At 40.6% G+C, this 25,953-nt stretch overlaps 1 protein-coding gene across 1 annotated transcript in view; it reads right to left on the bottom strand.

Moving 5' to 3' along the window:
• Positions 1 to 15,188: 15,188 nt before the first annotated feature.
• The window catches only part of LOC125287493 (1-phosphatidylinositol 4,5-bisphosphate phosphodiesterase delta-3-A-like), a 70,059-nt gene continuing 59,294 nt past the window's right edge, over positions 15,189 to 25,953 (bottom strand). The window contains 3 exon segments of the mRNA XM_048233359.1: positions 15,189 to 16,964; positions 18,613 to 18,762; positions 19,711 to 19,846. Of these exon segments, the coding sequence (XP_048089316.1) occupies positions 16,834 to 16,964; positions 18,613 to 18,762; positions 19,711 to 19,846 (417 nt within the window). The 3' untranslated portion in view covers positions 15,189 to 16,833.

The raw sequence follows: 25,953 nt of genomic DNA, 5'->3' as shown, positions 1-25,953 counted from the left end.
CAGGGTTGTACATTTTTTTTGACCAGCGCTTCCTTGAGTCAGGAGGAGTTTGACGAGGAGCCTGTGAAGCACAAACCTCCCTAAGGCGCCTTCTATTCCACCTCTGCCTCATCAGAAATATCTCCGCCTAGTCAACTTGCCTCTCTGCAGCCGTTTCACACCCTTGGAACTCCTGAGCCATCCTACCATCTTGCCCCTCAATCGTCTCGCTACCATGGAACTCCTGAGCCATCCCATCTCGCGCCTTTGGAACTCCTGAGCCATCCTACCATTGGCATTGCCATTTTTCTGGCAACTTTCTGGCGTGCTTTTGGCAAAACGGTTTGGGCTGGTTTTGGCCATGCATTCCTGGCGGTATGATTGGCAAAACGGTTTGGGCCGGTTTTGGCCCTGCATAACTAAGAACAGTGTTTGGGCCATAAAAGGCCCGGGATAGAATCCCTTTTGACCCACAAACCAAACCGGGATCCAAAAGGAAGCGCAACGGCCAGTAACCCGAACCGGGACCCGATATCTGACCTCACAATGGGTAACCCAAGCCGGGCCACAAAAACCAGTTTGACGGCCAGCAGCCCAAGTCCTGATCCAAACCAGAACCCTAAACCCAACCTGAGGAACCAAATTTTTCAGGCTCCTGTCCCTGAGTCTTCAAACGCCCTACCCCCCCCTACCATGGACAGAGAGCTCCAACTCATTTTTGATGAGGATTTCTCTAATGAGCAAGGGGATAGATTCAAGGAGGCCACTCCTGCCATATCCACCCAAGACACGCCCACCAAAACCCAGGCCTCAAAGCGCAGAAGCGTATTCCCTACGCGGAGGGTTGAAAAAAAAAAGTAGAATATCGAATATCTCAATTCCCCATTCCATTCTCAATTCCATTCATCTATACGAGAGGCATGACCATTATGGACAAAAGTATAAAAATTTCACACTGGACCCTAGAAGACCCTTCCTCATCTTGGGGGACTCAAACTTGGACAGGATTCCAAGGATTGAAGATGATAAGATCCAGGTGGAATGCTATCCATGCCACCCATATCCTGAAGCACAAGACATCGGTATCCTCACAAACCCAAAAGGTCATCCTATCCTTTGGTTTAAACAACAGAGATCAGGGCAACCCATCGCTTCTTGACAGCCAACTCTCCCGTATTATTGAAGCGTCCAAAATTGCCTTCCCGAACGCCCTTATCAGAGTGCCTGAGAACAACTACAGCCAAAGTCTTAGGCCCGAAACCAGAAGCAACTTAAGATAACCTAAATGGTTCAATTAGGAGAACATGTCTCAGCCTCCCCCCACTGCCCAGAGAAACCTTTGGTACAACCTGGGATAAAATTCACTGGACCCCAGCTACAGGAAGAGCCATGGTCCAGCATTGGCTCTCCCTGTTAAACTAAAGCAAACCTGTTAAACTAGAACAAACCCACTAGCCACTTCTCTGTACCTTCAAAAAACAAAAAAGATAGAATAATAGATATTATCATAATTATTTTTAGGAGTTCTAATTTCTACATTCATATACAAAAAATGGGTCTATGATGGGAACAGTCAAGGCAATGTTGCCTCCTCCTATAAACCCTTCTTGAGAACCCAAAAGGATACGTACATTGTGACCTAAATAGGAACACACCTTAATTATTATCAATATATATACAATACTTACCGTATGGCGAGTTATACAAAATAATGTGTATAAGACAATACTATACTTACCTTGCATTGCACAAAACACTGCCTGATTTCCTTAAAAAAAAAAAACCTTTAAAACCTAATGAAACTTATCTCGACCCTCTAATATAGACCCATAAGAACTCTACAACTCCTTCTTACCTTAGTCCTAGTGATAAGATCGCTTAGGACCAACTTAAAGCAACACCAAAGAACTTTCCCTCTGTTGCACGCACGCTATTTGTTTATCCAGCACCAGCTTTGCAAATAACGATGTCCACAGACAAGGTAGAATATGTTGCATGACTTATAAAAGTACCATGTATTGCAACATCAGATGCAAGTCAAATTTGTAGTTTCTTATGTCTCATTCCATCGAACTACAGATCTGCTCCCGATCTGGCAAACTTACATAGTGCGGTTATAGCCGATAGAGGGCCGCGACGCGAATGCAGAATAGCCGTTCACCCTGTTACGAGTTGGAAACGTTATTTTAAGATACAAAAAACTCTTTGGTGTTGCTTTAAAATCTCTTCCTCTGTTCACCAACCATCAACTTTCTCTCTTTACACCTCCTTGACCCTCCACTCCACCTTATGGGGCTGGGGCTGGGGTGTTGAGTAGGTGAATCTAAGGTTGCCCATTCTGGCACCAAGGGAGGCCTGCCCAGTCTGGTGGCCCTCTATTCACCTACCCTCTCCTCAAAAAAAAGACCTCTAACAAACCCCCCTTTTATCATGAGGACTTAATTTAGTATTAATCTGAAATCAATCTTCTTAAAACTATGATGGACCAAAACCTTAACCCTTACAAGCCCGGCCGTTCTAATTTCGTTAAAATTTTAACGATGACCAATCATCTAATATCTCAGCTGTCCAATGACTGATTTTATTTCTGAAATCTTCCCCGTAATGCTGACAACATAAGCTTCAATTTGATATGATTGGTTAAGGGGTTTATGGCGCGAAATGTTTTGGATACTTGAAGATGAGTCGTGAGAAAAACTTTTCACTTCAGTCGTACATTTTAACATGGACCGCCAGATGCCACCTGCACTTCGTTGGAGTTTACCTCGACTGGAAACCACACAGCTGGATAAACTGAGGTAATATATATTTTACATCGTTTCTAGTTATGGTTAATCTTAATTTGTAGTCATAAAATCATGTTATTTGACAGTAATATGCTTTCTCATCAGCGTCAACATTATGGCATAGCGGGGGCTAAGTGCATCGTCATGTAACTTTAGCTAGCTGCATTACTCTGAACTGCTTGCAGTATTCTCGTTTGCTTTTGATATCAGTTATTTTCATTTGACAATTTCATTTAAAAACCTGTTAGTATATAACCTGTAAGTAAGTTTGTTTTCTAGTACCAATTTGCTTGTTAGGTAAGCATTATATTGGCAAGTCAGTATAGCATACCAAAGCTGAATAAATCAATGGGCAGCGTTTTCTAAGTTCGTTCTCTTACATGAAATAAGTTGAGCGATATTTTTACTCCTCTCAATGTAGTTGTAGAAAACAAGATGTGAAATCACGGATTCTGTCAGAAATGTAGTGCTAATTAACGTATTGCCTCTCATCGGGTTGTTACCTCGCTAGGCAGTTTGTAGTGAACTGTTTTACCTTGCTAACTTCTAAATGACAAACATCAGACGTGCTTGTCTCAACACTTTCTAAGATGGCATGACCTGATATTCTACTCTTCTCAATATGTAGTTTTATAGAAAACATGATGTGAAATCACATATTATGTCAGAAATGTCATTATTGCATTTAAGCAGTTAGTTACTAGGTGAAATGTAATCTGTCTTTATCTTAATGCCAGCCAGGCAATCAGATTTAGGGTAGCTAAACCCATGTGTAATAAAATGACTTTTCATACTTCTAAATATTTTTGAGTTACTCAAAATGCTTCAATAGTTTAGGCTACCTCTTCTTGTGTATGTATGTGCACACACGCACACATCTGTAGTTTTGTGATTTTTATTTTTTAAATTAATAAATGTATTACATTTGTATGATTTTACTGTTGTTTCAGATGGAGGATGACAAGACCTACACAGACCTCCTTGCAGGCCTGAAGAGGTAGCTGACTGCTGATGAGCTTGCGCTCACAATGTTGAAGACCATGTGAGGATGGAGGAAGAAGGTATAGATTTAGGTGGCGTGCGTAGGGTGGTGTAGACTGCCACTAAAACACTGTGAAATAGACTTGTTATGTTGATTTTTATGTTGTTGTCCCAGGCATATGTGGTTTTACCAACCGGAACGGGTGGGAGGTTGTGCTTAGTAGGCCGTCATATGCAAACACACAGTGCAGGGGCATGGGACGAAGAGACCCCAGAAGAGTTTCACAGTTTTCTGGGATTGATCATTGACATGGGACTTCACTTCCCTCCCTAATATCCATTGCTACTGGGGAACCAAGTCTCTGAAGGGATCATGGAGCGTTGACCACATGAGAAATACATACTGTGTACACTTTTTCTCCATTGACATTGCTGTTTCAGTAGTTTCTTATTATTTCAAGTTTGGCAATGCAGAATCTGGTGTTGAACCTAGGTTTGGTAGCTACAGCCAGAAAGACTTTGGCTTAAAATCTATCACAACAGCTGGCAGGCATTTCTGTCAAAATTTCAGCCTCAAAGCTTCAGCTGCTCCAACTACTACTCTGTCGTCTTTTCATCAAGTACATATTCCTGTACAGCAGGAGCCAAAGAAAAATTGTTGGCTTTGTTATAAAAACAATACATAATAACACTAAAGTAGCTTGTATGGCCTGGAGTTTAGTGGTAGGTGACTGCTTTTTTGGTAAACAAAATTGCTGTCAGATTTGGCATTCTACAGAAGGGGATGCATTTCGTTATGAGTCATAGGACTTCTGTGTTTAACCTTCAGGTTCCCCACCCCACCTTTCCCTATCCTCCTCTGTGTGTGTGTGTGTGTGAGTTTGTGTGTATATGTGTGTGTGTGTTTATTCTCAACAGGCTTGTTCTATGTAATCCACTTTCAAATGTTTAGACACATTGATTTTTGAGTGATGTTGAAGTTGTATTCCTAGCTTTTCATAAATAATACATTTTATAGATGTATATCATTTTCATATTACACTAATTTATATAAGGAAGTTGTATCTGTTGAATCAAATGTATTCTATGTCTTTTCAGAATTGATCTTCAATAAATATACAGTATACTTACTTCCTGTATTACTGGTAAGGTACATGTTTTTCTTTTGTATATCATTATTGTTGACTGTAGCATTTGCTTATATACAAATAAATGGTTTATTCTTATGGACCAAATAAATCTAAACCATTGTGTCTGACTTCATTATTAGTTTTATGCATACTTTTTATGTTTTTGGTGAGAAAGAGAATGTGAATTCTGTCAACATTCTAAATCCCGTTTCCTGCATTTTTTTACACTTATCACTTAATTTATCATAACTTTTGAAAGGTTAATGATATTCCAATTCAGTCTTGTTTGTTAAATAGCCCACAACTTGCTGAACATGTCATACACTCTATATTTTCTCTATCTCGTATAGAAATATGGTGAAAATTCATTTTATGCGAATGAAATTCAATTTTAACAATTTCGGTATACATTTGGAGAGGATTTTCAAAGACTGTTCATTACTATATCAACATTACCATATGTATTTTACATCATTTGATAGAACTGACCCTTCTGATTACAATGGTTTGTATATCCCATTGATGGTATGAAATAAGGTTTTTTGTGTAAGGAGGTCATCCAGCACCAAAAATTGAATGTTCGGCACTGGCACGAAAGGGTTAAACCCTCTAACGCTACAATAAACGTCTCGTCTCCTAGCTGGAATCCTGGCGCTGAATCACATTTTGACACAGGACCAGACCACAATGTACAACAACGCTTATTGTAGCTACCCACACCTCCCCAGCCCTCCACCCCCTTCAGGGCTGGAGGGAATGGGTAGGTGCCGTATGAATGCCAATCTCGGCATCCAGGGAGGCCTGCCCAATCTGTTGGCCCTCTCACATGGCATCCCCTCACAAAACTGTCGGATATTCTGATTTAGTAAGAAAACTTTTTTCGATTCTAATTCTTCCCCCTCTTTGTCCCCGCAGAATTTCAAAATGACGTTTGAAGATAACCGGAAGTTCAAAAAGCTCATTGGAGCAATGCACACTTACTTAAAAACACAGCACCACCTAGCCGAAGTTATCACATCAGGCGACACAATACGGGAACCACCCCCCCTCCGACAAATCGTGGGAACCTTACAAACAACCACTAAACCGGCCAACCCCAATGTGACCACGAATCGCAAGCTTATATGAGAATACTGGAGTTTGTCCATACGACAACTTACGGCGGCCTTACATTGTACGATTTTGGTACGATTAAGTCGGCGACTTAATTTCCAAAGTCGGACAGAAATCATGGGAGTTGCACTGAAATCAGACTAGATCGTTAAGTGTAAGGTGCCAATCTTAGCGGTTTTAAGAGTCAGTCTTTTTCTAGTTTTGCCGTTGCGATAATATCAAACATGTTTGATATTATCGCAAGTCTTTCTAGTCGTGGCTCATGCAAATAGTGACGTGAACAATATAAAAACCAATAGTGACCTCTCTCCAACACCAAACAGGAAGGGGCAAAGTAGGCGACAGCTGTAGCCTATATGATTATTTATTATTCTTACAATATTTGTCATTTCTTATACATATTTAGTCGGCTCTTCCACTTGACAGAACAACTCTGTATCGGTTAAGGATGTCACGCATGAAACAATGCTGCAGAAACACGAAAATACAACTTTGAGTTTAGTAGGCTATAATTTCAGTTCCTGTTTATCTATTGCACGATGGGTAATAATTTAAAGGAATCTAGTTGCAGTCTTGTAAATAGTGACCCTGCAAGATCCCTAGTCATTGCAAAATCATAGTCTGTGACTTAAAACTCTACTACTTGTCTTTAGATGTGAGAGGGTCTGAGACTGTAGTCTTTCAAAAATCTTTTCCAAATCTTTCCAAAGTCTGTCAGTGTAAGGAGGGCTTTACAAATTGGAAAGAACCACCACTTAAGCCCTCCTTACACTGACAGACTTTGGATTGAATTGAATTGAGGCTGTCACCATTTAAGGGCAACTCCACGCAAAGCTGTCATTAACGCCAACTAAATACCATGGCATTGTGTTGGCGTTATGGATGTGACAGTTTTGCACAAAATTGCCCTAAAATCGAGCGCAGGTTTGTCTTTATATTTTTCATATGTGAGAAAGATTTCTCACATCCAAGTGGAACCGAACAGGGTTAACGCAGCAATAACTCGTTGCAGTGTGTCATTCCGCGTTTTCAGAAACAGTCTTCGGATGGAAAATTTCCCATTTCAGCCCGCTTGTGTTCGCGCTCGCAAGCTGTGGTCGCTGACGTTTCCTTTTTGACATTTTCCTTATCTAGCCTACAGCAATGATGGATCATTGGCTTCCCCAATTAAACGGCAGTGATGACAAACCAACTTCGATAACGATCGCGAGCTCGACACAGGGCCCATTAGAAGAAAGAACAGTAGTAAACCTATCGGAAACGCACCGCCTAACTAGGGCTGGGCGATATGGCTGAAAACTGTATCACGATTTCAAGGATACAAGTTTATTGTCACATGCATATAGTTACTGGAAGTAAGAAATGCAGTGAAATTATGTCTGGTGTCAGCCTATTTGTGCATAAGTATTTCATATCAGTCGATATCGATAATTATTGATTTAAAAAAAAATCTATTTCAGATAAGGACCAGAAGAGGGTTCAATTTAAGTTCAATTTAAACACTTTTATTTAAACTTAACCTTCCTCTGATTTTAATCACCTCAGTTATCAATCAAAGCAATGATAACTTTGCTAGTTGATCATAGTCTACTGGTTAGACTGTTCAGTTTCCCCACGTGTGTTTAAGTTTCAAATGAATACCTTTTCTTCTTGGGACAGGCCCGTTTGAGTCTTGGAAAGTATTTTTCCATTTGCATCGGGATTGAGATGATTAGAACTTAGCAGTCAATTTGAATGCAACAGTTTTGAACAAATTCGTGCAGCTTGCTAATGATGCTAACCGGATTTAATAGCAATTTAGCCAGTCGTCTTGCACGATTGTGAATGCTTGGATTACGTGCATGCTGAGGAGGGATGCACCTGTTGGGAGGGAGAGAGAGCATGTGCACAGAGCAAGTACTCATAGTCTGTGTTGAGGTAGGCCTACTATCGCCTACTCTGGTAGAGTTGCACATAGCTACAATGCAAAATATATTTAGCCTTTTTATTTATGGACAACGCAAGGAGGTGTGTGTTGCTTTTAATTATCGAATGTTCTATCGAACGTATTCTTTATTGATATTGATTACATGTCTATTGCGATACATATCGCTATCGTTTTATCGCCCAGCCCTAATGGGCGTTATATCTTAACGATCTAAAACGCAAGTATCAAATGCAAAGCGCAAGTAGCGTTGTGGGCGGATCTTGGGATGGTGTTGCTATTTTACCAGCAGGATAAATGACTGTTGCGCCCAACGCAAATCTAAAATGTGGTGGTCTGAACTCATGGGTGTGGTTTGGACGTAACGTGCAATAAACCAATCAGAGTGTCATCTCACATTCCCTTTAAAGCGATGGAAGCTGCAGCTACATCAACACCCGCCATCCACTCCAAACAATGTTTTTCCCAATAATTGATATCGGCACACATTTCAGTCAAAACCTTAGGTGATTTTGAACTGGCCATGTGAATAAATGTTACACATGTAAAACACTGGTAGCGCTCCTCATTTTATTCTCTAAGCTCTCAGGGGGAAACGGTCGGAAACTCCATGCATCAAACAAACTCTGTGCGTGCAGGCCACCTATATTAATTAATTAATGGCCGTCAATCAATGGCCAATTGCGCAAAGACGGGCGGAATTCTTATAACCTGACTCTCGCCAGGCAATTTCGCCTCCAGTAGCCTAAACCACTTCAGTGAACGTTCAAATAACCCCCAGAGTTCAGTGTTCATCAGGGTGTTCAAACTGGATGTGCAATATATTCAAGTTGCTTATATTGCATGTTAGAGGACAATGATAAAGCCATGTGCAACGCATTTTGGCTTGCCAGCAGGTTGGATAAACTCAATTTACTACACAATAATGTAGGCTAGGAATATATCTTTTATATGTCATGCGTTTTTGCACATAACATGTCTGCATTTATTTAGTCTTCTTTCTCTCGACTCTAGGCTAGCGCATGCATTATGGCCCTAATTGTGCAAAGACAGGCGGGATATCGCCTCCTTTTACAGTAAACCACTTCACAACGAACGTTCAAATAACCCCCAGAGTTCAGTGTCCCATCAGTCCCAACATTTAGAAACATAATCGAAAAGTCCATTCGTGAATTGGGTGTGTTTTGATTTTGAGAGAGACTGGAGAAGGGCCGTATAGGCTATGTCTCAAAGCAACTGCGATAACCTTGTTTCTTGAAGGCTATCCTTCCCTCCAGATATCCACATCTAATGAGGGTCGGCGACTATCCAATACCCAATAGCCTACTATTTGCATACCCTCGATATACATATTGTTGGAAAGCTTATGGCCGTTCGTGTGAGTACAACAACTTAATTTTGTAAATTTTACCAAAACGACTGGTTTCGCCTTGCAGGGTCACATTTCATTTGTTGTCTTATTTTTTTATATTCAAAACAATTCGTAGGTATCCATACTGAAGTCTAATTACCACCAGACACAAATAATCATACCCTAGGTTAAATCCTCTCTCTCTCTCTCTCCAAAATCTCTTCCTCTGAGATGCACGTGCTATAGGCTATAATATAGGCACATTTCAAATGTGACTCTCTAATCAACTTTTTTAGCTCTTAAACACGAAAAATACTCTGTTCAGAACTCTTGGACTTGAGATGCGACCAACCTTTCGGTTGAATGACCTCGTGTCGAAATGGCAGGACGTTTGAAAAAAAAAAAAATCAAGTGTCGCTACTCTGACAATGAAAAAAAAAAAAATTGGCGCAGTAGTGGGACACTTACTTACTTGTTTTAAGGACATGTTTGTGCATGCCTATAGGCAGCCACTCTGAAGCAGTAAATGTAATTCAAAACGAGTCAGAAAAGTCAGAGACAGGACCAATTGTCATAATTTCGGTGTCCACCACTCTAGTTCATCCAAAACAAACCAGAAAAGGGACTCAAACTGCTAAATACCGAATTAACATTTTTTCCCTGAAGTATTTAAAGAATAAGGAAACCTTAAGGAGAAAAACTTAAGGGTGTTTGTGCAACCGCTTTTATTTTAAGAGGCCCTTAAAGGAACACGCCACCCAATGTCAGTAGTAATGGAAGCGTTAGCGTTAAATTCTGTCAGGAAGACTCAATGCGTCACTCATTCTTTCATTACTTCCGACCAATCACCAGTCTGCATCAGCCTTATAATCACTTTTTACTTTGCACCTACCTGTTGCTTTCAGGTGCCGATTTTTCGATGTTCCCATCCTCCCTCCCTAACCACCACCAGTTTGGCCTCATTAGAGTGGTTAGTGGTGTTCATTGATGTTCCAAAACAAGTGGCGTGGCGAAATACTGTTTCTGTCGTGTTTTATTTGGCATTTTGTAAAATCCCATTGATTTCTCTTGGAAGACTCATTGCACGTTGATATAACTGCGCCACAGTCTATGCTTCAGGTTCAAATATTGAGCGAAGTTTATACGACTGTGAGGTGTCTAAAAAATAGTTCCAACAATAGCAAATAAGACTGCTGGAAACTATACATTCTTACCCGATATATTTGATTTTAATAATTAACCAACACCACTAACCACTCGGGTGAGTTGCATATTTGAAAACAAACGCTAAGGATTGTTTTAGGGACATGTTTGTGCATGCCTATAGGCAGCCACTCTGAAGCAGTAAATGTAATTCAAAACGAGTCAGAAAAGTCAGAGACAGGACCAATTGTCATAATTTCGGTGTCCACCACTCTAGTTCATCCAAAACAAACCAGAAAAGGGACTCAAACTGCTAAATACCGGAATTAACATTTTCCCTGAAGTATTTAAAGAATAAGGAAACCTTAAGGAGAAAACTTAAGGGTGTTTGTGCAACCGTTTTTATTTTAAGAGGCCCTTAAAGGAACACGCCACCCAATGTCAGTAGTAATGGAAGCGTTAGCGTTAAATTCTGTCAGGAAGACTCAATGCGTCACTCATTCTTTCATTACTTCCGACCAATCACCAGTCTGCATCAGCCTTTATAATCACTTTACTTTGCACCTACCTGTTGCTTTCAGGTGCCGATTTTCGATGTTCCCATCCTCCCTCCCTAACCACCACCAGTTTGGCCTCGTCGTGGTTAGTGGTGTTCATTGATGTTCCAAAACAAGTAGCGTAGCGAAATACTGTTTCTGTCGTGTTTTATTTGGCATTTTGTAAAATCCCATTGATTTCTCTTGGAAGACTCATTGCACGTTGATATAACTGCGCCACAGTCTATGCTTCAGGTTCAAATATTGAGCGGAAGTTTATACGCGGCTGTGAGGTGTCTAAAAAAATAGTTCCACAATAGCAAATAAGACTGCTGGAAACTATACATTGCGCCGATATATTTGATTTTAATAATTAACCAACACCACTAACCACTCGGTGAGTTGCATATTTGAAAACAAACGTTAAGGATTGTTTTAGGACATGTTGGGGCATGCCTGTTGGCAGCCACTCTGAGTAGTCAAAGGCAATTCAAAACGAGTCAGAAAAGTCAAGACAGGACCAATCGTCAAAATTTCGGTGTCCACCTCTCTAGTTCATCCAAAACAAACCAGAAAAGGGACTGAAAGTGCTAAATACCGGAATTTTCCTTTAATAAACTTGTTAGATTAAAGGGTTAATAAGGCCCTTACTAAACTTTGTCTTTGGCCTTTTCTATTTTTAGTTTCCTCTTTACATGGTCATATGTATGCTTGTATATTTCATAATCTGTAACCATCTTGTTCATGAGCCCCCATGTTCATGCCCTCAAAATATAGCACTATAGCTGCAGAAACTCCAGCTCAGTAGAACCATTTGTTTTAGTTTTATTTCTATTGTCAGCATTCGATTACCTCGAGAAATAGAAATCTATACCTTACCGGCCTTGCCTTTAGCCTAACACAAATGGACTCGGGGGGACATAGCCTCCTTGGTAGAGGACCTGTTACAAATCTGACGACCATGGTGGAGGCAATGTCTAACAAACCATTTGTTTTAAAAGCTAGTATTCTAGTGTGACATGTTATAGTACAACATTGTTTGATGAATACATTCAGCACATTGGTCTGTTGGGTGGTATTTTTTATTAATGTCACTTAATTAACACTATGAACACAATTGAAGCTATACAAAATGCTTCCTCCATTGATTGTTACATTCTTACTTTGTTAAAAACATTTATTCTGGAGCATTCCATCACAATTACAAAATGCAGGCTTCCAGTCCTAAATTCACCAGAAGGCTAGTTCAAAAACGCAGCATTAAGAAGATACATTAATATCAGATAAAAGAAATAATAAGTCTTAGCTTAGTGTTGTCTGAACATCGTAGTGTTATACATCTCTCAAAGGAAAACCAGGATGAGGTTAGTGCTTCGTCGTGTAAGTCTACAACATAACTATAAATCAACATTGTATATCTACATGACTTTAAATTTCCCCTGCCATGGACTTAATTGAAAATGCAAATTTATGCTCCTATAATAAATGCTAATAGATGCTATTCTTCAAACCCTATGAACAGTAACAATACTTATGACATGGATAATTATAAAAAACACGTTAACCAATAATAGAGTGGCAATATGTAACTTGTACTTGATGGGTTTAAACATTTTAAGTGAAAATACATACACATAAAATAACTGTTAAAAAAAAAAAAAAAAATTGGCAGGACCAGTAAGACACCAGAATCATCACTGTAATTAACCTGGAGTTAGCTAGTGGAGTTAGCTAGCTGTTCAGAATACATCACTGTGGTAACTTATGTCCCTTTAGCTTGTAATTAACATGGAGTTAGCTAGCTGGAGTTATACAGAATACATCCCTGTAGTAACTAGCTAGCTGTACAGAATACATCCCTGTGGTAACTAGCTAGCTGTGGTAACTTATGTCCCTTTATCTTGTAATTAAAGGAGAATTCCGGTGTGATATTGACCTAAAGTGTATTGAAACATGATACCGAGTGTGAACGTATGTCTCCCATCTCGGCTTGTCCCCTGCACTCCAAAATCTGGCGCTAGTTAGCCGATGCTACCAACAGCTTTTTCAATAGTGGTGCTTCGGCATCGGGCTAGCCATGCAAATAAAAAATAATTCAGTGGAAATGCATGGATTCCAGTTTCTTCCAGTAGCAGCAACTGGAATCCATGCATTTCCACAGAATTATTTTTGGAATCTGATCCCTTATCATACCTGTTAATTCTTACTCGTCGCTCGACTTATCGTGACTAAATTCAAGATGGCTGCAAACGCTAAACTTCGTGAAGATACTGTCTGTATAAATCGTCTTGTAAGTAAACTACCAGTGCTTTTCAAAGTTCTCAATGTCTCGCTTTTTAAATGTCAGGGCCCTCGGAAGTCTACCAATGAAGTGTGGAGATACATTGAGCCTAAATAAATGGGTGTAAAACAGTGATTTATTTGCATGGCTAGCCCGACACCACTATTGAAAAAGCTGTTGGTAGCATCGGCTAACTAGCGCCAGATTTTGGAGTGCAGGGGACAAGCCGAGATGGGCTATGAGACATACGTTCACACTCGGTATCATGTTTCAATACACTTTAGGTCAATATCACACCGGAATTCTCCTTTAACCTGGAGTTAGCTAGCTGTACTGCTAACTTATGTTCCTTTAGCTTGTTTTCACCAGATTTCCTGCTTCATTTCACATGAAGAAAGTCTGGGTATTCTCCATTGGGAATTTTTTTCGTAATGTGCATTAACTTTGGTAATGATTTCAATCAAATTGACCAGGGATTTCTTACGGTACTTCCTACTTCATCTACCTTATTTACCTTTGATGTATACATTTAAACATACTTCTCACTGCAACTTTTGAGGAATTGCTACATTTACCACAGACACTTTTAATTTTGAAACTAACAACATCCCCTCTCTTTATTGATTTGGCACTGGGAGGTGGGCATCCTTGCGCAGAGGCTAAAATGAACGGGTGCTAATATGTATTGTCCTTGCACAGAGGCGAAAATGAACGGGTGTTAGCACATCTATAAAGGTGTCGGGGGGAGGTTAGCATGTATTGATTAGTCAAAGCACAAGATGTAATGAAACATGTCTTGCATGGCAGTAAGTAGTGATGGGGATGAGACCCCATATGTTGAGACTTGAGTCTTTAAAGGGTCGATACCGAGTTGAGGCGAGACTGTTGGTATTTAAACGCAGCTGAGACTGAATCAAGACCCGAGTCTTTGAGGAGGCAAACCAAGTCGAGGCCGAGTCATTAAGGAGTCGAGACCACATCAAGACCAGCCAATTAAAAATAGTAGATTTTCATGATTTACTTACATTTAACATTATCAGCAAATAATTAAACATCATTAACACAAGGTATTGTGACAACACAAGACCGGACTCAAGTACTACAACACTAGCAGTAAGTGTACACATGTTCCAGGTCTGTAACAAAAATTGAATGATTAAATAGGAAACAATGGTGGTGTATTGAAAAATATTGTGATAAATGAAGCCATTTTTTAATTTTACCTCCCTCTCTATTTTACATTTATTAATTTAGCAGACGCTTTTATCCAAAGCAAAGTTATAGCTGAGTGCCTTGCTCAAGGGCACAACAGTAAACCGGGAGTAGAACCCACAACTTTTCAGCCTTCTGGGTGCTAGCCCAGCTCCTTAACCACTACGCTACCACCACCCACGTTTCATCACAATCTTTTTAATAATTTAATTTGTGTCACTTCCACTCATACATCATCACATTTTGCTGAAAGCAAGGTCAAGAATCCTATTTGCCCAAGGACTGAGTCTCACGTTTCACAGATTTGAAAGTAAACACTAAATGACTGCTGATGGAGCCACATTCTCTGAAGATAAAACACTTATGCATGTAGCCTGCATTCTTCTGCAAGCAAAGTCACAAATTCCTCTTCCTCACACTTAGTTAACCCTCCTGTTATCCTTGGGGTCAATTTGACCCCAAGCAACGTTTAACATCATGAAATATATGGTTCACTTTTTTTTATTTTTATTGCCAGCCAGGGTTCCAAGGTTCATAAAGGGGCGTGGGGTGGGTGGGATTGTTTTGTAGGGCTTTTGATGATGGTTATTACACTCTTGTTAAGTACCTGTCACAAAAAAACTGGGTAACAATATGAATTATAATCATTTTCTGAGGGTTTATTTAGCTGGGGTCAAATTGACCCCAAGGATAAAGAGTGTCGGTAAGATTTGAGGATAACACCAGGGTTAAAGTACTAAACACACCTAATCTGAGCTGCATACATAATTTATTGCAAACATGACAAAATAAACAGAAAAGATGGATACTCTACAAGTTAGGGTTCACATATGGATACTCTACAGATTAGGGTTCACATATGGATAATCTAGATTAGGGTTGACAGACATGTAAACAGATGGATACTCTACAGATTAGCGTTCACAGACATGTTAACATATGGATACTCTACAAATTAGGGTTCACAGACATGTAAACGGATGGATACTCTTCAGATTAGGGTTTACAGACATGTAAACCGAGAGCAGCAGGGGGTTGGATAAATGCAGAGACCAAATTTCCCTCACAGGATCAAAAGAGTATACATATACTTATGTCAAGGCTATTGAAAGAGCCAATATCAAGGCTATTGAAAACAGGATGAGCAGCATGCAAGCACATCATGTGTGTGTTCAGTCAGAGTTCAGCCATCTTCACATTACCAGAGACCATACGTTTTAGACCGTTGTGATGGAGGACATATTCTTCTCATTCCTCAAAGTAAACATCATATGACAATACTGTTTATATGAAATCCTTCATGTCAATGTCAAGGTTTCTTGCAAAAACCCTCATTAGAACAGAGAAACATTCAGTCACCCTCACGCTAACTTGCACAGCCCTCTAGCCTGGGAATATCCATACGACCATAACCAGGCCAACAGCCCTCTAGCCTGGGAATATCCATACGACCATAACCAGGCTAACAGCCCTCTAGCCTGGAAATATCCATACGACCATAACCAGGCTAACAGCCCTCTAGCCTGGGAATATCCATACGACCATAACCAGGCTAACAGCCCTCAGTCTGAGTGGATGGCTTCTTAATGAGCCTGTCCACAAACAGACACGAGTGCTCACCAGGATCAATCAATATCAGCACTACAACTTATGTAAAAAAAAACTGTTAATGTTAGAACATAAAACCAATACTAAATGCTAAAAGATGAAACCGAAAGGCCAATTTATAATCCAAGCGACAAGTGTTGCTCGACAAAAACGAATTGTTGCCGACACTCTGTGACCTCCGTGACAAACTCCAGTAGAACTTTGAGTTGATATCCAGAGTATGCGACATCTTACCATTTCACATCCGTGACGAACTTTGAGTTGATATCCAATCAGAGTACGCGACGACTTACCATTTCACATTTTTTTCACGTCAAGCTCCATGACACCCCATCAGACAGAAATGCTATATTTTCATATTCTATCGAGCGACACTCCTCACCTGGATGGTAAATTGGCCTTCAGAAGTGAAGCACAAAGTCACCACTGTGAAGAGATGTAGAATTTCTTAGCATCTTGCAGATGCTTCCATAGCAACGCCACTGGATGTCATTTTAAATCGGTTCAATGAAGCTCCTTGTGTTTAAGTAGCCATGGTGACTGCTTCACTACACAGTTCCCTAGGATGCCAACACAGGATGGCTCCATCCTACAAGTAGCCATGGTGACTGCTTCACTACACAGTTCCCTAGGATGCCACCACAGGATGGCTCCATCCTACAACTACAGCCCTTCTCATTGGCTCTTGCAAAACCTCATCATCTCAGCTCAACAGGACTCCAGCCAATGGGAGCTCTCCTCCACTTCGCCCTGTGAGGAACAAACCAATCGTGCACTCCGGCAGGAACCTCAGGCCTTGCCCATGCGCTCAGCCACAGTACGGACAGGAATCCCCTGGCGTGTGACCTTGATGTGGACAAACAGGGAGGCCGGGGAAAGGCTAACGCCATCCGCCCGCAAGAGATGCACATGCCGGTAACCTGGGGGAGACAAACACATCATTTTCAGAGCTGTCCATTTAAGCCTGTTAGATGTCTGGTATTCTGGAATATTAACAGACATTTTGTCCAATCAAAATAAAGTCTTGCCTAAACTCTAATACACATGTCACACTCACATCCTTACACACACACACCCATCCTTATAAACAAACACACATACATAATTGTACACACACATCATTCATTATATACACACATCATTATATGCATACACATAGTAAGGGGTACATTTATCCAGACCATATACTATATAGAACTGGACAGTGTGGCTCCATTCAGCTATGTTCTATGGAATTGAAGCCACCGAGACAACGGCATCTTGAAAAATTTGGAGCCAATTTGTACACTTGCGCAGTAGGCGTTGAAGCATGTGCAGTTAAGAGGAGTCGTGGTCAGGCACGCCCACTCAGCGAGTGAAACACGCCCCTTATCGAGTGAAACACGCCCCTTGTCGAGTGAAACACGCCCACTCAGCGAGTGAAACACGCCCCTTCTCCGTTCCCACCACAGGTTGGCTGAGGCTAGCTGGCTGGCTGAAATTTGTGGCTGTAGCTTCAGTTTGGTCTCGTCAGATAAGTGTAATGTATCAACTAAAAAGTTTTGTTTTTGTCTATTGTTGTTGTTAAATACGTCTAAGAGAGCTTATAATGTTAATTACAGACAATGACAATTTAGTATGGTGAATTTTAATCAGCAACAGACATATGGACAGCGAACATTACATGCTAACGTTAGCAGCTACAGTTAACTGTAGGTTAGTCGATGAGGTGAAGATTAGCACACAGCTCCCCTAAAAGTCGATTCATGATTTACTCAGTTTTATTTGTTTTTACCATCTTCAAATATCCCAATTTCAGTAATTTATGCCATCTCAACATGGATTAACCATTGAGTGTATATGGGGATTAACACTTGACAGTGGCTAGTGTCTATGTAGCTTTGCTTGGCTCCCTAAAAACACAAGGGGTGTCTATGTAGCTTTGCTTGGACCCCTAAAAACACAAGGTGTGTCTATGTAGCTTTGCTTGGCTCCCTAAAAACACAAGGGGTGTCTATGTAGCTTTGCTTGGCTCCCTAAAAACACAAGGGGTGTCTATGTAGCTTTGCTTGGACCCCTAAAAACACAAGGGGTGTCTATGTAGCTTTGCTTGGCTCCTGGTAGAGGTGATGAATAATAAGTAAAGTAAGGGGGTTCCATGTTTTATGGTCATGAGATGGATTACATGGTGACAATTGTTGACAACTATACACAACTGATAAAACAGATATAATATCATTAAATCAGTGATTTATTACATTGGTAGGAAGTTAATGTAATAACTTCCTGCAAACGTAATAATTATTATGTTGGTGGGAAATTTGGTTATTACGTTGGCAAGATTATTACGTTTAAAATGTGCAGATTTTTATTACGTTGGTGGGAAGTTACAGGCATCAGTACACTTTACACTTTGGCATGAAGGCAGCATCAGTACACTTTCTACACTTTGTCTGATCAACACAGACAACACAATGTGCACACAGACACACACACACACACTCACCTGTGCTAAGGCTGGTGAAGGGCAGGCACACTCACCTGTGCTGAGGCTGGTAAAGGGCAGGCACACTCACCTGTGCTACTCACCTGTGCTAAGGCTGGTGAAGGGCAGGGTGAATTGTCCCACAAAATCATTCTTGGCTGTGTGATCGTGATCCTCAACCACAAAGCGCACGAGTGCCAGCTCTGGAACCTGAAGCTGGAAGGAGAGTGTGCAGTCCCAGCGTGGGTTAAAACCTGCCAACACACACACACACACACCAGCATGGGTTAAAACCTGCCAACACACACACACACACACACACATCTTGAGAAACGCAAACCATCAGAAACACACACAGACACACACATAATCTTTTAAACATACTGACTCCCAGTGCAGCATAAAGGGGTTATAGAATGCACCGAAAACCTCCACTTTGCCCGGAGTTTTTAAAGGTATCTGTTTTCAGAGTTGTCGTGTGGACAAAAGGCCTAAGCCGGGGCTTTTATACAATACCCGTTTACCTCAGATCACACACACACACATACAGGGCAGCCGTGGTCTACTGGTTAGCGCTTTGGACTTGTAACCGGAGGGTTGCCAGTTCCAACCCCGACCAGTAGGAAGCGGCTGAAGTGCCCTTGAGCAAGGCACCTAACCCCGAGCGCCGCTGTTGTTGTAGGCAGCTCACTGCGCCGGGATTAGTGTGTGCTTCACCTCACTGTGTGTTCACTGTGTGCTGAGTGTGTTTCAGTCGTCCTGTCGGAATAAAGGCAAAAAAAGCCCAAAAAATATACTTAAAAAAAAAAATCACGTTCAAAAGAAAATATGGTCTTAAAAGAGACTTTTAATCTCCAGAATCTTCTTATTGCGAGTGCATCTTGGGGCGAGAGGGACTGACGGAAACATGTTGCCCTTTTGAGGGAAAATAAAACATTTTCAGCCTTATTACCATTATTAATCATCATTATGGAACCTACATTGAGCATCATACTTAGTCATTACTATTGTGTATTTACTATATGTGTATATATATATATATATATATATATATATATATATATATATATACAAGTCCCACCCGCCCAATGTCCATGTGTGAGGGTCATGTTTGAACACTCAAGTCCGTTTGAGATCCGGACCTAAGTATAGAAACTCACACACACAGAGCATTCACAGTGGATTGTGTGAGTGTGACCGACCGTTGTTGTCCACGCGGTGTGTTTTCTCGCGGGCGGAGTCGATGGCCACCCCGTGGATCTCTACCCACACCTGAGGGTCCACGATGGAGTTCGGTCGATCGGTGTTCACCTTTGGCAGCTGCTGCGCCGAGATCACCTGAGAACAAACACACGCACGCACACACACACACACACAATCAGTGTTCACCTTTGGCAGGTGCTGCAGCGAGATCACCTGAGAACACACGCACACACATACTTAATCATTAACATTCTTAAACACGATGGAGTTTGGCCGATCTGTGTTCCCTTTCAAATATGGGGCACACTGTTATGGGAGGGAACAATAGCTTTAAATTGATTAAAACACTTGATAGTCCGGGATGCTTACGACTAGGGTTGGTTCTAATATGGCACCGTTGCCGACGCAAACGGTAGTAACTGCATCTAATAACAACATGGATTTCGGTGCCTCATTTTGGTGCTTAAATTGAATTTGAACTTGAACTTGAATTTCCCCTGGGGATCAATAAAGTATCTATCTATCTTAAATAGCATTTTATTTATGTATTTATTTTATACGAGGCATCACTGCATGTCATGCGCCATCTCTAACGTCTTGCTCTGATAGAAACACATCCAGATACAGTTAGCTAGCATGAACACTGGATGTATAAACCAGAGGGGTGCACCACATAGGTGAATGGACAGTGTTCGACAGCTTGCGTGAGCCCAAATAGCTTTAAAGCGATATCGCAAGCTCCTGTCAAAATCTAGCAGTGGGTCTAACTACACGCAAGCAAAAGGCTATGAAACAACATCAACAGTAGGCTAGCCTATACGTTACACAATATCCCTACTAATGCGCTAACTGGCATTTATTTGAAATGTTATCAGCAAAGTTGTAAGGTGAAAACTTTATTTCACGGTGTGTTTAACAACATAATGGCATGATATAAATCTTTCATGTGCATGAGGCCCATATAGCATCACAATGAATATGAAGATCATGTTAAAAGTTAGCTGGCAAAAACATAAATATGTAGGTTACATACCTGATGTCACTGAGCTGTCAAAGAGGCTACAAAACCATCTCCGTACGTTATTGCTAATTAAACTCAGCTGACTGGTGTTAGCACATAGCCATAGTTGCTGTTAAAATGCCTACTAGGCTAGCGCTGGGAATCTAAACACTTCAACACCGACATAATGTAGCCTAATATGTTCAAAACTATTGCGTGTTATAGGGGAAGACATGAAATTTCTTGAAACATTTGGGAACACACTGAATTAACTGGGAAGTAGAGTCCCTGTTAGATTAGCTTGCTTGCAAATGCCGTTGTCCATGACCTGGCAGTTCTATGGCAAGCGGTTTTAACATACCTTATGGCAAACCGCCTACACTTGGTAAACTTGAAAGCAGAGCTTACCATTTTGTGTGCATGCATGGCAAGCTGTTTTAACATTTAAATGTATTATTCGTAGGAGCAATGAGATATTGATAGTAAATTGAATATAACAGTTCAAATTTGTCTTATAAAAAAAAAAGCAATTCAAGCTTTAGACCATTTTAATTTAAAACATTTTAAAAACAAAGTACCGGTTCAGGCACCGGCACCGTTTTAAAAGTATCGATTTACCACCGGTATCGGATAAAACCCAAACGATACCCAACCCTACTCACGACACATGTATTTCAAGTATGGGGCAGAATGTGTAGATGAAAGTTTGTTACAGAAGTGGCATAGATGGACTGAAGGAAAATTTCCTTTGACAGGTAGTTTTAGTAAAGGGTTGTTAAAAGTATGTAGGGATATAATCTACAATACAGGCCAAAAGTTTGGACACACCTTCACATTTCTTTATTTTCATGACTATTTACATTGTAGATTCTCACTGAAGGCATCAAAACTATGAATGAATGCAAAGTTATTTGGCCCACAGATGAATATTTGTCAAGTTATGGCTTGCTGAATATGGTATTAAATAAAAAATAGCAACTTTATTTCACACTTTTTTGTTAAGTACATAATTCCACATGTGTTCATTAATAGTTTTGATGAATCTACAATGTAAATAGTCATGAAAATAAAGGAAACACATTGAATGAGAAGGTGTGTCCAAACTTTTGGCCTGTACTGTATATATAATAAGCCTTTTCGGCCTGATCTGTATGAGAAGTGGGAAATAGAGGCTAAGTGCTCTCTCAACACCAAAAAGACCAAAGAGCTCAATACACTGGGTGAGAGAGCTGGCTTAGTTTTGAGTAGCAGATTATTCAGTGTGAGTGGATGCAAGTCTTGAGGGTCAGTGGTAACTGTTGTTATAGGGCGACTGTTTAAAATTGCAGTTCCTTTTTTGCGCCAAACAAAGTTATTTCCATTGTCTGAGCTTCACTTGGCCCCTCCTACAAATGAAAAATCTCACAGCATTGATACATGAGATGGCCACTTCAATATGAACAGCTCTGCTGGTCATGCCAGTGACCAGCACACCACATCGCCAGTGCTCTTCCTAGTTTAATTTGAAAAGGACCAAAGTAGTCCACCCTGGTGTTGGTAGAGGGCGGTGAGTCAGGCTGAAGTCTTTCCTGCGGTAGATCGGACATCTTTTGTTCTCCAACTCTGGCTCTGTATCTTCTGCACACAACACATTTGGTCAGAATATTTTTGGGAGCTGAGCTAGCATTTATTATCCAATACTTTTCAACATATGATTTCTTCTCCCATGTCCTGTTCTCTTTTGCACATGCCTTAAACCCTATGCAGGAGGTTGTTTCTAGAAAAGTTAGCAACGACGTTGCTCAACCACCATGGTATGACGCAACTGGCGACCAAACAACGACATTGTTACACCTGTTTCCATAAAGCATCATACCTGTGTCGCAATTCGCTACCTCCAGTGTTCGAACACCATAGTTCCAACAACATTGTTGATGATGCAGCGATACAGATCATTGTTGGAAACAGTGGCAATGGGTAATACCCCACCCCCTAGAAATTCTCTGCCACCGCCTCGACATTTTTCTAATTTAAACCGAGTGATTACTGCTGGCATTGTCAATGCCATCAGCAACAACCTAAACCTATTGCAAGCATATAAAACAGTTAACTTAAGCCGACCAATATGAGTCATTATTTGTGTTAAATATTTATGTTGGAAAAAACATGTGACCAGGCATGGCAAACCAGGCTCAAGTCGCAGAGACGCAAGTCGCGAAAAACGACTTTGAAGTTTTTTTTTTTTTTTTCGAAATTAGTTATTTTCGGTTTTTTTTGCAGAATGTGCAAGTCCTAAAGAAGCAATTCCATTTTTCAGATAGCAGCATTGGTTGCTTTAAAAATGTATATTTTGTCTTTGAAAATGGTTAAGTTTCAGGAAGTAAACCAGCGTTTGAATTGGGCGTGGCTATTAGTGCTCTTTTGTTTTGTCGGCCAATCAGCTGTATGCTAGAAGTAACCTCGTGGCTACTTACTGAACCAGCATGCTGTTTGTTTACAATTGGAATGGAGATGGACAAAGCACAGCGGATTGCAGATGACCTGAATCTGATGATGAAGGCGACTTCATTACATTGGAGAACATCCCTAATCTAGAGCTGACCTTAGCCGAAGATAATTACAACGAGGAAGAATCTCTCGGTCTGGCAGCAGAGGAGCTAGATCGTAAGATATCAGATGCTATTTCCACAGTTACATTTGACGGGGATTGTGTTCGTGCGTTAGAAACTTTATCCATTGCTACTAGCTAACGTAGGCCTACTGTCGTTAGCTATTGGCACCATAGGCTACTAGCCAAAACCCATTACAGATAGTTTCGGTCTTGTTTTGACTGATGGTAGGGTGCCTTGCATCGTATATGCATTCAAATTAACAGGGTTTGCAAACGTGATCTCATGTTTGTTTAGTTCGCGTTTTAGACTATTTTATCCATTGCTAAACCTGCTAAATCTATTGCCAACCTGGTGCCTTGCTCTGGGTGTTCATTCAAAATAACATGATCTCATGTTTGTTTTAGACTACTTTAATTATTGCTACTAGCTGGTTTTGTAACCCATTACAGATAGTTTCGATGGGTCATTAGCACTGCAGGCTGACAAATCAGTGACCATGACAGGGGGGAGGGTTGATCTTAATGTCATGTAAATGAGGACCATTGTGTTCCCCTCCCATGGATTGAGGGAGAAAGTAGTCAAATTGGAAATCCTGATTTCTCAGCTTGTAGCTTTGAGATGTGTATACTTTAAAATGGCTACAACTTATTCAAATATATATCAGATATCCATAAGTGAGACATCATTGGATAGCTTTGAAACTACACTTTCAGAATCTGTGAATAACTCAAAATGTCTCTGGGGAGACATGTGCCTGGTTTTGCCATGCCTGGTCACATATATAGCCTAGACGAATTTCTGGGTATCAAAATGTCTCGTGGCTTACTCATTGAATGCCAAGCTGTTTTCGGAAGCTTTGTCCTAGAGTGCCAGCAATCTAGACCATTGTTGATGATTTTTGTATAGCCACAGCATATTCTGTGTTATAGCTATGAACACATACAATGGCTCGTTTGAAAGGTAAGACTTTAAGCTCTCAGTGGGTGCAAACTGTGTATTTCTACACGCCTCTGTTGCTGAGAAATCCCAAGCTAAACAGTGGCTAGTTTTCATCAAAATCGCTGTTTTTTTTTTCTAGAAATTGAGATATAATGTCTTTCATGAAATATGAAGTGTTGCCTGTAAAGGTTCCGGGAAGTGACCTAGTGAGACCTGGCGAGACTGCCAGAGTGATAGACCCACGGAAATGGCCGGGTTTTGAGCTGACGTGCATGCGTCACTGATTCGACCCAAAGCGGCAACAGAGTTATGATAAAATGTCCAGATAAAATGTCCAGATTGTGCGTTTTCATGAGTTTTCGATCGTCATATATTTCATTTCCATTCATCACAGAGTTCCTAAAATCACATATAAGGTGTGTTAGAGTGTCTAGTTTCGTAATTTAAAAAAAAGAAGCTAAAAACGTAATATTACGTTTTTGGCACTCAACGCATGGGAAGGAAAAACTTAATATTACATTTTTGGCACTCAATGAGTTAACGGCAGAGTGTCGGCCGAATTTCACATCCTATTTCTTCTTTTCACCTCTGAGTAAGAGTAGTCTACGAGACACAACAATAGGTTTTGACCATACATATTTATGTATAGTTACTCTACATCAAGAGACCAATAGGTACAAGACATCAGTCAAAAACAATTGAATCTATGTGTCACACTAGTTCACATGCAGGTAGCGAGAAGCAAGAGAATAATCTCACATCTACGCTGGGATAGCAAGCACTACACCATTTATCACTGGTGATTTTAAGAGTCTGTGAAGATTATAATACTATCTTATCAAAAAACAAGGCAATACTCGAATTAAAATAAATAGCAAGAATGAGCCAAGTAGCAGAGTCAGTCTCTTAATCAAAATAAAGCTACAGGATAGATCAATCATTGAGTCATGAAATAAACATCCACTTCTCAATTTTTGTTTAGGCAGTTGTGATTTTTGGTTAGGCGCTCAGGACACCAACTGGAACTACCAAGGAACGACACAAGTACGACTGCCCAGGGCCAGTAGTTCAAACGACCAAACTTTGCGTCCTTGTTTGCGATTGAGAGTTCAAACTTCCAGGAGAAATGCCGTGAACAAAATAAGAACCTCTACATCACATTTATTGATCTTACTATGGCCTTTGAAACTGTTAAAGGGGAACTTGGCAATTATTTCAACGTAATAAACCTGTTTAGAAATCATTTGGATGGTTAAATGACCTGTTCCGGTGAAAATGGTGACTTTTCCCGCTGCCCCTAGCGTCCCCAGACGGAAAACCAACCTTGCAACATTGAGACTACCGTCCCGGAAAGAGAAGTGAGAAACAAGAAACTAGTTTTAAATCGTGTTTCTTACCTTGTAACATCCACATAGTTCTGCCAAACTTATGCTAACCGTTCGCTAGCTCGATAACAAATCAAACGACCAAACTTTGCGTCCTTGTTTGCGATTGAGAGTTCAAACTTCCAGGAGAAATGCCGTGAACAAAATAAGAACCTCTACATCACATTTATTGATCTTACTATGGCCTTTGAAACTGTTAAAGGGGAACTTGGCAATTATTTCAACGTAATAAACCCGTTTAGAAATCATTTGGATGGTTAAATGACCTGTTCCGGTGAAAATGGTGACTTTTCCCGCTGCCCCTAGCATCCCCAGACGGAAAACCAA

Source organism: Alosa alosa, chromosome 22 (genome assembly GCF_017589495.1).
Source record: "Alosa alosa isolate M-15738 ecotype Scorff River chromosome 22, AALO_Geno_1.1, whole genome shotgun sequence".
Lineage (NCBI taxonomy): Eukaryota > Metazoa > Chordata > Actinopteri > Clupeiformes > Clupeidae > Alosa > Alosa alosa.
Note: the sequence above shows the minus strand (reverse complement) of the source record. Positions and strands in the feature narration are given on the sequence as shown.